The following is a 12,554-nucleotide window of genomic DNA, read 5'->3' as shown; positions in this document are numbered from 1 at the left end:
AGATGGCAGGTTCAAATCTTGTTGGTTTCAAGATTTTTTCTGTCTTGTCATCAATTTTCTAATATGTAAATTTTCTAATATGTTACATATAATTTCTATGTTTGCGTTAGATATGCTCGTGCCGCGCCTTTTTTTATATTCTTATTGTTTATCCTTGATTTGTTACTCTCTTATTTGTCCTTTTGCTATATTTTTACCAGTCTCTGAGTGCATCAGTTGGTTGGGCGGAGGGACCTCTACGGTTACAGTAATTAAGTTTGCTCTCTTCTTCCCTGGCCGCCATCTTTTGCACTCAGCATATTGCTACAAAAATTTGTATTTGCACAGTTTTTGTCATTCCAATTTTGTATTTACCATGTTTATATTGTTATATTTCTTGAAAGTGCAGAATAAATAATACAATACAATACAATTACAAGATTGAGCTCACAATCTTTATTTATCGGGTGCAAGCCAAAATTTCTTTACAAAAATTGATATTACTCCCATTGAGTACACGTAGGTGAGTTGCTCTTGAATGTGATCAATTGATACTCTGAATAAACAGGGCCCAAACTCTTTGTTGTATATTAGGCTTTTTGTCTTTGAGACCATGGTCCCACCAAGACCAGGTGAAAAACATTTCATTACATTGACTACTGATTGATTGATTGATTGATTGATTGATTGATTGATTGATTGATTGATTGATTGATTGATTGATTGATTGATTGATTGATTGATTGATTGATTGATTGATTGATTGATTAATTAATTTTATTTATTCATTTCATATAACAATTGTTTGCACAATAAAGAATATAGTTGACAAAGTAAGATCAAAATTATGAAATGAAAAGGGAACCTACTGGAAAGCATAGCTTGTTTTTGTAGGTTCCCAAGAATAAATATGATATGAACATTATTATCATGAATCATTTTAAAGTGTCTTAATAATCACAGTAAAATAGATATAATATAATAACATATTTTCGTAAACTGTTTTAAAGTATCAAAATAATCCAAAAAAATTACAAGAAGAAAAGAATGACAAAACGGGACACAAAGGACAGGAAAATTACATAAAAATTACATAAAAAGATAAGACAAGAACTGAACTGGTCTCACTAAGGTGACTGTGGTACTAGTGTCAGAACCGAGGTCAAGATCACACAAAACAAGACAGAGACTGGTCCAGCTACATGTACATAACTGGGACCTGTCTTATAAAGAGTTGTGATTGATTCGAATCAATCGCCAGTCCTCCAATCAATTGTAAGTTTATAGTCTCCTTGCCCTTATGTACATAGTTGCGATCGATATCAATCACAGATACCTGATAATTTCTGATTAATCGCAACTGTTTGTTGGACGGGGCCCTGATATTATAGAGATACAGTATGCTAACACCTAAGCACTCTCATTCTCTCAAACCATCAGTCATTTTCAAATCATAAGTGTAGCATGATCTGATTGTGATTAAGATATTTGCTCCTGGGAAATCAGTGAGCCATCTTAATTCCGTTAATCCGAAACATTGGGTCAGATATCATTAAAAATAACAGTTGGATGACAGTGATACGGTGTCAGAGTAACGGCAGATCAGAACGTCTTGTGGTCCTCAGCCCAGAAACCTACATAGAGATCAGTGTGATAGAATATGTAGAACAATGATATGGATAAAGATCCCTGAATGACTTGAGATGAAGGCTGTCTTTACTAGAGACTAGGCTTAGGAGCAGAGCTTCTTCATGAGGGGGTAAAAACGTTCACTGCTAATAAATCAGCGGCACCTTTCTTGTTTACCGAAATCCTGCGATATGGTCAGTTGTCTGCTTTATCCCACAATTCCCTGACCCGTGGAGAGCCGTCATGTGTCGGCTGGCTGTAGACCGATCACATTACTGTCCGCCTCCGTCTGAAGGGAGATGGGTGTAGAGGGACTCACCGAGGTTGTCCGTCCAGGATATTGCCTTACAGGAGTGTCGTCAAGCAGTTCATAGCCGGTTTACGACTTCACTGGGGATTTGACGGAGGGGATCAACTGCTGGCGGAGATCCATTAGCGATGCCACCGTGGACTGATAAATGGCTTGGGTGATTGGTGCAGTGTGAACTAAAGCCATTTTGGCGGCGGATTTGTTATCCGATAGGGGGGCATTTGTCTGTATGCTTTGCACATATTTGGCCTGTCTCGTTTCGCTGGGGGGTGAAATCGTGTTTGGGAAATGAATGCGTGAGGGTGAGATTCTATTAGCTATTCTATATCAGTGCCGCAAAAAGGCACAAATCTAGGTTTAGAACCACTTCCATCTCCAAATATGCAGGATATCAATAACAATCATTCTTTTTCAGACACGGTAATCTAAATACATGTAGTACTTTCACATGGAAGCTTTAATCTATACCTACTCCTTTTTCCTGACGCCTCAGAAAATAGAAAGAAGATGAAAGGGTATATGAATTTAGCAGTTTTTACTGTCACAGTTTTCCAATTGGAGAACAGGTATCATCTATATTCTCTTTCCTCTTTCCTTGAAATGCTTCAAGAAATGTTACAAGAATGGTAAATTGTTAAGCTTAGCAGTTTCCCTTCTCCACCCTCCTTTGAAGCCTGTCTGTACTACAGGTAGTTTGGCCAGGGGGATTAGACCTTCCTGCAAGGTCACTGACAGGTGGTTATCTCATCAAATCAGCTCTCAATTAACCTAAGAAAAAGAGGATCATAGGGGACCAACGGGCACCGCTTAGGCATTGTTTGCTATATAGAGGGCGCATGTAGCTGTAAGAAGTGCAGTGGGACTTTAATACTCTCAGAGAGGACTGGTGCATCATCATATTCTGAAGACCAGCAAGGTAGAAAATCTAGTTCAAAGGTCGTAGGGTCATAAAAGTATTGGAAAATGCCATAAAATATCTTGTTACCGCGATAACTTGAAATGCGTTAAAGCGGAAGTGAGAATTAGACGGGGTGCGGAGGCAATATTTTCAACTGTGTTCTGTGAAACTCATGAAACACATTAAAAAATTACTAGTGCAGAAAGTTATAAAAAGAGAGATCGATTACTGTTCTCTCCCCAAAGATTCCTATTTTCCCTGCTTGCATATGAGAGTGTTGTCTGTAAATTTCAATAAAGACAAAAGTATTCATGAGTATGGTGGTGTTATTTCATTTTGATATGTTCCTATTCAGATTGGTGCATCACCATCAAAAATTACCCGTGCATGACATATATCGTCCTTGTTTTCACGAAGTGACGGTAGTGAGGAAAATCGTAACGCAAAGTGAATACAATTTTTTTCCACTACCGTCACTTCGTGAAAACAGCGACGATATGTCTGACAAGGTGCCATGCTCCAAAAGAGAGGACTGGTTACCATTCTCTGCTAAAAGATATTTTATTCATTATGTCTGAACATCAAAGTCATGTCTTTAAAGAAAGAATTAAACCCTGCAAACATAAGCTGATAATCTTATTTGAAATTGTCAGCCAGTTAATAAAAATCTTGTAATTGCTCCTGTTAGATTACTTAGCAGTTAGTCACATTGTAGACAGAGGACCGGTTACCATTCTTCTCCCCCAAAGAGCTTGTATTTTCCTCATAATTATGCACATCATATATTGGTCTTTAAAATGTCATGATCACAGGAATGGCAAGGGTTGCAGGAATAACAAGGTGCTAATTTCATTCTGCCATGTTCTAACCAAGAGTGGTGCATCATTATTATTCATAGATCAAAAGTGCATTTAATTCTAGGTCTATTCATGTGTCATGCTCCTTGAGAAAGGATCATGCACCACTCTTATTACAAGGTGTTAATTTCATTCTACCATGTTCTAACCAAAAGTGGTGCATCATTATCATGTATAGATCAAAAGTGTATTTAATTCTAGGTCTGGCAATGGGTCATGCTCCTTGAGAAAGGATCATGCACCACTCTTATTACAAGGTGTTAATTTCATTCTACTATGTTCTAACCAAGAGTGGTGCATCATTATTATTCATAGATCAAAAGTGCATTTAATTCTAGGTCTATTCATGTGTCATGATCCTTGAGAAAGGATCATGCACCACTCTTATTACAAGGTGTTAATTTCATTCTACTATGTTCTAACCAAAATTGGTGCATCATCATCATGCATAGATCAAATTTAATTCTAGGTCTGGCAATGTGTTATGCTCTTTGAGAAAGGATCATGCACCACTCTTATTACAAGGTGTTAATTTCATTCTACTATGTTCTAACCAAAAGTGGTGCATCATTATCATGCATAGATCAAAAGTGTATTTAATTCAAGGTCTGGCAATGGGTCATGCTCCTTGAGAAAGGATCATGCACCACTCTTATTACAAGGTGTTAATTTCATTCTACTATGTTCTAACCAAGAGTGGTGCATCATTATCATGCATAGATCAAAAGTGTATTTAATTCAAGGTCTGGCAATGGGTCATGCTCCTTGAGAAAGGATCATGCACCACTCTTCCCAGAATCACCAATAAACCCTTAAGTCTCCCTGCCTGCAAAATAATCTCATAGGGGATTTGAAATTCCCTGATGTTGCTATCTTGAGTGGTGCATTGACATCTTCCAAAGATCGTCAGTAGTGCATGAAAATGTAGGTCTTGAAAATTGTCACACTCCAAGAGAGAGGATCATTTACCAGGCTTTCCCCTGGTGATTCCACGACTCCTACTTCTGTAACATACACTCCACTTTTGATCTGAAGTATTTCATGAGCTTGGATGAAAACGAATCGTTTTAATTGTGTTTTATTCCCACCTAGAGTGGTGAAACTCCATTATTCAAAGGTCACTAATGCAAAACATCCAGGACATTGAATGTGATATTCTGGGAGAGAGGTTCAATTACCATTCTCTCACCAAAAGTCAGTCTTTGTGGATCAATCCATAAAGGCAGGATGAATTCATGAATAAGACAAAGACAGTTTTACTCAAGAATGTTCACAACTTCACACCCCAGCGAGTGCATAGAAGAGCAATGAAGAATATCTGTAACAAAATGTGTAATCAGTATTCCATAACAATTATGTGACATTTCAAAAGACTAAGACTCAATGTGAAAGGTATACTTTCATGTAGGTTTTGAAGTTAAACCCCCAAAAACATGCACATGTATATTGCATTGAAAAGTATACATTTTTTAATTTCAAACATTTAACTAAACTTGACTATACCACCTGTCACACTTGATGTTAGACAATTTTAACCCTTTTCAGGACAGATTTTTTAATTTTTTTTTTTAGGGCTAACTTGATCATATATTGTACTTCAAATAGGCAACAATAATACATTTCTTTCATTGCAACATTATTAAGATAAATTTTTAATGTCTCTAAAAACAATATACCTGGTGAAAATGTTATCAAAAACTTGTCATTAAAAACAATGTCACTCTCTCTATCATCCCCCTAAGTATTTTAAAGCTTATTTTCCTTTTTATAAAGGAATGACACAAAAATGATGCCAGTATTCGAGTATTTAACTTGACAATTGCTCTGTATTATAAAATGATATTGCATCCTCTAAGCCAAAGGCTATTGATTCAATTCTAGGAAATTATTCCAGGAGGAAAAATGTTGATTACTGCAATCACTCAAGAGTTTTTAGCCTTCAGGCTGGTTTTTGTCAGCGTTGAATGTACGTATAAGAGACTGTAGTCTGGAAGCACAGACTCTAATTTGACACGTTATCACAATTCCTACAGCCTTGAGCACAGCCTAGATCTGCCAGTTTCTGGCTGTGTCTGGAGCAGCTTAAGTACAGAGCCTATTGTAGCCTTATTTTGCAGACACCGGTGCGCACAATAGCTGACAAGGGTGTGTGTCTGCAAACTAACAAAACGGTATGTGAAGACTGATGAACTTTTGAACAAAAAGAAGCACATTTACTGTTAGCTTTCTGAGAGACCCGATAGATCTACTCTTCAACGAGATGAAATAGAATTCAAAGAAAACTGCTTGATGTATCTTGAGGCCGTGTATCCTTCCTTCCCCCACGAGATTTATTTTAGGATCTTTTGCGGTTTTGGAAGGTGTACCATTACAGGTATGCCTGTACTATTAGAAGCCCTTGAGATGTGTATGATGTAGACATTCTAACAGTATGGGGTGTGGAATACATGTCACTTGGATCATCTTCTCATTTTATTACATTATTTCACTTTTTCCCTGTAATCCTTGCTTTTATTATTCCCATGTGGTGATAGTGTTTATCCATCAATCTTGTTCTTCCTTTAGTCCTGAGTATTCTTTAATCTTTGTCACTTCCTCTCTCTCACTCTCTCTCTCTCTCTCTTTCACTTCTTCTTATTCTCTCAGTCTCTCTCTCTCTCTCTCTCACTCAGTCTCTCTTTCACTTTCTCTCTCTCTCTGTCTTTCTCTTATTCTTCACTATAATTCCTCTCTACTCCACTCACTCTCTTTCTTTTCTTCACTTTCAATCTTTTCTTTTCCTCTATGGGCCGTATTCTTTTGGACAATGATATCGAACTATATTGCTTATGATACAAGATATTATATCCTTGATTGCATAAATCAATATCACTAATCTGACAACAAAATTAAAAATGATCACAGGTTTGAAACCAAAAAATATGAGTGTATGGTTGATAATCATTTAGTATTTCTTTATTTATGATATTTGTTTTACCTTTCATAGGATCGAACACTAGAGGGAGCTTTTTGGTTTGCTGTGCTGCTGAACTTCAAGCACATCTATATCTACGTGGCTCCGGCATACTTTGTCTATCTTCTGAGGACATACTGTTTTACTGCGTCAAACAAAAGTAAATTGCTCTCGCTCTCTCTCTCTCTCTCTATTTGCCTTCGTCTCTCTCTATCTCTACCGTAATTATAATCTTGATTGATTTTCATAATGAGAATTTGCTTGTCCGGATTTCCTAATGTAATTTTATTATTAAGCAAAAAGTTGAGAGGGAAAGACACATAAACACTTTCCGGTTGTCGTAAATTTTTGAAAGATTTGTTCTAGTACAATTGTGAATCCTTGATTAGAACAAGGCATGAATTTGTACTTACTCTTTGTAAAGTGCTCTGTTCGTATTATGTTCTGAGAGCTGGGAGGATGTTAATTATATTTAAAAGGATGTGCTTCTGACCTAATATTCATATTCAATGTAGATGTAGAAACAGAACTGCAAAATAGTACAGTGTGCCACATCCATTTGCAGTTCGTTGAAATATATCGTACCCACAAAATTCCAAGGAGAATTCAGTAGAGCAAGAAAGAATGTTGAAAGCAGTTGTTAAGTCCACTATCACTGTTAAGTTGAATGTTGACACAGCTTTCATCAACTTTTTTTGTACCTGCAGATGGCGGTGTAAAATGGACAAGTTTTTCTCCTGTGAGATTTCTCTGTTTAGGTGTCCTGGTGATATCGGTGTGTGCCTTGTCTTTCGGTCCATTCATTGCTATGGTAAGTGTAATTAGCGTTTGATCTAGTGCTTCCTTCCAGGTTTTGCAAGGTCTGCCGCAAGGTTTTGAGCTAGCATCCTGGAAGAGCGTTGTTGTCTGAAGCCAATGGCCCTTTTCTCTCCTAACCGCATGACCGTACTAATGTGTATTTCGATATACCCATCCTTATCTTCCTTGAGATAAGGTACATTTATCAGGCATACATGTTTTGGAATTTGAGACATCCCTATTTCATCAAGCCTTCACAAGAACTTTTTATTCTAGATATCAATGCCATGCAGTTGTTTTTTATCATAGCAATTTATTAAGCCTTTAAACAGAGTTTATTTTTACAATGATTATGTACTCCCTCTAGTTTTAAACCTTAAGATGTTACAGTATTAGTCTTCTGGAGGTTAAAAGTAATTGTTATATCATATTACCATCTCAGTAGTTCTTTGCTTGATGTATTGAATAAAGCATTTTCCCCCCTATTTTTATTTGATTTATTCCAATATTTCTCATCTCTTTCTTTCTTAGGATCAGCTCCCTCAGGTCCTCTCCCGGTTGTTCCCATTCAAGCGGGGTCTCTGCCACGCCTACTGGGCACCCAACTTCTGGGCCCTCTACAACGTGGCCGACAAGGCCCTGACCGTTGTAGGTGTCAAGACTGGAGTGGTCTCTGGCGATGTCCTCAAGCACAAGGCGTCCATGACAGCGGGTCTGGTGCAGGAGTTTGAACACACGGTTCTACCCTCAGTCCCACCTATAGCCACTTTTGCGCTGACAGGGCTTACAATGTTGGTAAGCAAAAGGATGAGCTTTATCATAGAATTAGCTTTTTTCATTATGTGGCATGTAGATATTTTAATTTACTTTTCTGTCCGGTAATCTCTTGAAATGATCCTAGATATAAAAGGAATTTTTTTATTTTAAATATTACATGTACATGTAGTATCCTCATTTTGGAAGTAGAATACCCCAAAGAGGAAAATGCTGTTATAAGTATGATACTGTGGAACTAGAACCCACAACAATTTCTCAATGGATATAAGAGAAAAGATTGTGGTTACATACATCTGCTGCTACAGCTTTGAATGAACTCTTCTGCATTTCATAGAGTAGGCATAGTACATGTATCTCTGAAGAGAAACTGAAGGTTTCATCAAAGCTGAAATGAACTACGGTATTCAGAAGAAAAAAACAAATCAGTTACATGTTTTTTTCTTCATATTCAACTGCTTTGTCTTTGCTGCCTTATTGGCCTCAGCCAAGATATTATATTTTACTGAAGTATATACATATATCTTGGATTATGTAAGCGTAACACATGTAACCCCCCCCCCTCCCCCACTCCCTCCCTCCCTCCCTCCCTCCCTCCCTCTCTCTTCTCTTTTACTGAACAGCCGTCCTTGCTGCATCTATGGCGGTACCCAGGTGGTCCTAAAGGCTTCATCCGTTCTATCACATTATGTGCCTTCAGTTCATTCATCTTCGGCTGGCACGTCCATGAAAAAGCTGTCCTGCTAATGATTGTGCCCCTCAGGTATTCAAAAGATACATAACATTATGTGCTTTTGGGTTTATTTATATTTTATATTTCGGATGATACACATATGTCCATGAGAAAGCAGTCCTGCTAATGATTGTGCTCCTCAGGTTAGAAATGGCTATGATTCTTATGGTTTGAATGTCCTAGAGAAAGCTGTCCCGCTAATGATTGTGTCCCCAGGCATTCAAAAGATACATTATGTGCCTTCAACTATTTATCTTTGGCTGGGATGTCCATGAAAAAGCTGTCCTGCTAATGATTGTGCCCCTCAGGTAACAGACAAGATGCATCATGCATTACAGTGTATGTGTTTCTTAATCTTAGGTTAGCATGTCCATAAGAAAGGTGGCTGCTAATGATTGTGCCCCTCAGATAAGAAAGAAAATACACTTTGTTTTGGGTTGTTCATGTTTTTCTTCTTCTTCTTTGTATGGTATGTCCATGAAAAAGGAACCCTGCTAATGATTGTGCCCCTCAGGTTACAAATAGGACACAGCTTGAGTCTGTACTTGTTATCTTTTGTTGGCATATCCATGAGAAAGCTGTCTTGTCCATGAATGTTCCCCTTGTCTTTATAGAAGTAAACTCACAATGGGTTTTTTTTTTTATTGCTTATAAGTTGTTGTTTTTTAATCCTCGGTGGTGTAACTAGAAAAAAAGGATATCCTTCAGCTTAAAAAAATAGAAGCCATATTTTGTAAAGTGATCTCTACCATATTGCTTTGCAATAAATATCTCCCTATTTATTTAATTTTTGCGTGTAAAAAATGCAAGTACATAATAGTGAAATATTTAAACTTAAAAAAATAGCCTCCATTGATATGACCTTAAACTTGTGTGCAAACTTAGAATGCGATGATCAAATGCATTACCGGTACTGATATTGAAATATCCACATTCATTTAGTACATAGTATAAATGATGAATACTATTGTTCTTATTCTTTACCGGTATTTGTGATGACAGTATCATTTCCTTGCGTCATTTTCTTTCCAGTTTACTAGCTGTACAAAGCTTTAAAGATGCTCAGGTCTTCCTTCTATTATCTACTGTGGGACATTTTTCACTCTTCCCTCTTCTGTTTACACCAGCTGGTAAGAATATATCTTTAATTCAGTTTATTTTTGAAAATGTAATCATTAAAATTAAATGTTGTCATGTGTAGATTTTTAACATTAATGTTATCCCTTGCATGTCAAAGGAAACATCAGGTACATGTATATGTTTCTATAACTATGCATGTAATAGTTTGTTTTTTTAGTTAAAAATGTTTATCAGAGATAAGTTTGTAATTTCCCTTTCTTATTTCTTTATCCTTCTTTAATTACAAACCTCAGAACAGTGGACACTTTGAACAAAATGTGTATTTCCACCCCTCTGCTAGAGACACAATGATACAGTCAAAACATCCCTACCATCAAATTGTAAACCCCATATTTCTCTCCAATTCTTTTACAGAAACACCCATCAAAGTCTGTCTGATGATAGCATATACCAGCTTCTGCTTTGTGAGCATGGACTCTTGTTACAGGTGAGTCAATATTGATAGTGGTGGTTATTTTACCTGACAGCTAAGAAAGCAATAAATGCTTGCTAGTAAGCAACCAGAAGACCGACGGCTTAAGGTCCTCTCCGAGGGACCTGGTAATGAGGATTAGTGCCTTGCCAAAGGGCACTAGGGCATCGACTTGGTTTTGAACCCAGGTCACCGGATAACGAGACCACTGCTCTACCGACTGAGCTATCGCGCCTCCTCATATATATATGAAACAACTACCAAAAGTTACAAAGAAGCAAAATAATGTTAAAAGATGGTTTGTCCCTTTTGCAGACCTATAAACCTGAAGTTCCAGTAATCCAGTGTTATATTGAAGGGGTCTGTTATTAGAAACTTCCAACCAAATGAAAAAATAGAAACTGGCTTTCAACAAATAAATGTTAAATGTTCTCCAGATATTTATATTCTAGACTCGAGAATTTTTGTGTACGCAATTCAAAATTAATTTGACCGTTATATCTGTTGATTTGAGAATAGCTCATTCTGCAACGATATTAATACGGCACTAGATTTCATTTCTTACAAAGAAGTTTCAGAACCTATGACTGTAAATTTTCACACACGATATCCAAAGAAAGCAGAACAATATATATGTACTATTAATTGCTAGAAAGCCAGACACAACTTAAACATTATTAAATTTTGTTTCAGACACTGAAATTCTACTCCTAAAATTTATAAGTGACGGCTTTTGTCATTTTAAAGAAGTTGAGGCTTGTTCTAGATCTATATCTGATCTAAGGGGAATTGTTACAATTGAATACCGCAGTCTGGAGTTCAAGAAGCCACGAGTTAGAGTGTTGATAGAATCTTCATGAATTATCCCTCCTTTTCTTTGAATGAGAGAAAAAACAAGAATACAATTTACTGGGTTATATATATTCCTTGATAGTCATTGTCTAGATCAGGCCTTATCTTTAATCATCTAGAAATACTTTGAATTTGTGCTTGTTTATGCTTGAAATGTGTAGGTCTGGCTTCTTCATTGGCCATCTTAAAAATACATTTTAGAGTGTTGTAAATAAATGATTTTGCTTGAAATTATGTATCACCATAACCACATCCTTCCTTTATCTTCCCTATATCTTATCTGCAGACCCATCAACTACACGTTCTCCCTTCCACACCTCCCCTTGCTGAATCCCATTGACACCATGTACATTGTGGGGCTGGTCCCCCTGTACGTTTACTGCGACATTATACACCCTATATTGGGGCTGTCACAAACACTGGCATTCCTCCCTCTGTTACTGATGTCCGTTTATTGCTCCGTAGGTGTAATATACTCATGGCTGCGACTATACTGGACTACACTCAAGAGAGGGGGTACGAAAGTAGAACATAGCAAGCAAGAATAGATTCAAGTCAATTTGATAAAACACTATTTGATACAAATTTATGTGGTGAAGGTACTTATATTTGTAGCTTACTCTTTTTCCTTTGTTTCTTTGAACCCTCAACTTTGATAGATTTTATAAAGTAGAGGCAATTTCTACATAAAACAAGAATACTTCTCGTTTCTCTATGGGTACTTCTCGTTTCTCTATCATTCCAAATTTACATTGAATTGCCATCTTCTTGCAATGTTAAAAAATTATGTTTGATTTGATATTACAGTACATAAATATAGATGTTTATTATCTTCCAAAGATGCGACTCGTCGAGGCCATGCAAGATAGTTTGACAAGAATCATTTAAAAAAGCTTCAGATATGTTTTGCTTTCATTCTGATGATCAAAAAGAGTTTTTGTTATTATATAGAATACCCACCAAAAATTATTGACAAATATCATGGATTATTACTAAAAAAATATATGGAACGATTCTGCAATAAATAGGAGAACTTAGATTTGAATTCCAAAGGTTAGGGGAGCATAAGCCAACTGTGCCACTTGCTGTGCCACATGTAACATGCACAATGCAAATTACTGTTGTTTTGTAAATTCAAATTATCTTTTAATCATGTCATGTCATGTTACTGGTCTGATATTTCACAAAGCAATAAATAAATACTAGTTTCAAAAGAAAA

The 12,554-nt window shown here is 36.7% G+C and overlaps 1 protein-coding gene across 1 annotated transcript in view; it reads left to right on the top strand.

Annotated features, from left to right (window-relative positions):
• The window catches only part of LOC581546 (probable dolichyl pyrophosphate Glc1Man9GlcNAc2 alpha-1,3-glucosyltransferase), a 37,366-nt gene extending 24,817 nt beyond the window's left edge, over positions 1 to 12,549 (top strand). The window contains exons 6-12 of the mRNA XM_030980828.1: positions 6,660 to 6,786; positions 7,334 to 7,437; positions 7,956 to 8,219; positions 8,822 to 8,961; positions 9,964 to 10,061; positions 10,426 to 10,498; positions 11,622 to 12,549. Of these exons, the coding sequence (XP_030836688.1) occupies positions 6,660 to 6,786; positions 7,334 to 7,437; positions 7,956 to 8,219; positions 8,822 to 8,961; positions 9,964 to 10,061; positions 10,426 to 10,498; positions 11,622 to 11,883 (1,068 nt within the window). The 3' untranslated portion in view covers positions 11,884 to 12,549. The remainder of the gene's footprint in view (positions 1 to 6,659; positions 6,787 to 7,333; positions 7,438 to 7,955; positions 8,220 to 8,821; positions 8,962 to 9,963; positions 10,062 to 10,425; positions 10,499 to 11,621) is intronic.
• The last annotated feature ends 5 nt before the right edge of the window (positions 12,550 to 12,554 follow it).

The sequence above is a fragment of the Strongylocentrotus purpuratus genome, unplaced genomic scaffold, assembly GCF_000002235.5.
Source record: "Strongylocentrotus purpuratus isolate Spur 01 unplaced genomic scaffold, Spur_5.0 spur5_scaffold_11, whole genome shotgun sequence".
NCBI lineage: Eukaryota > Metazoa > Echinodermata > Echinoidea > Camarodonta > Strongylocentrotidae > Strongylocentrotus > Strongylocentrotus purpuratus.
Note: the sequence above shows the minus strand (reverse complement) of the source record. Positions and strands in the feature narration are given on the sequence as shown.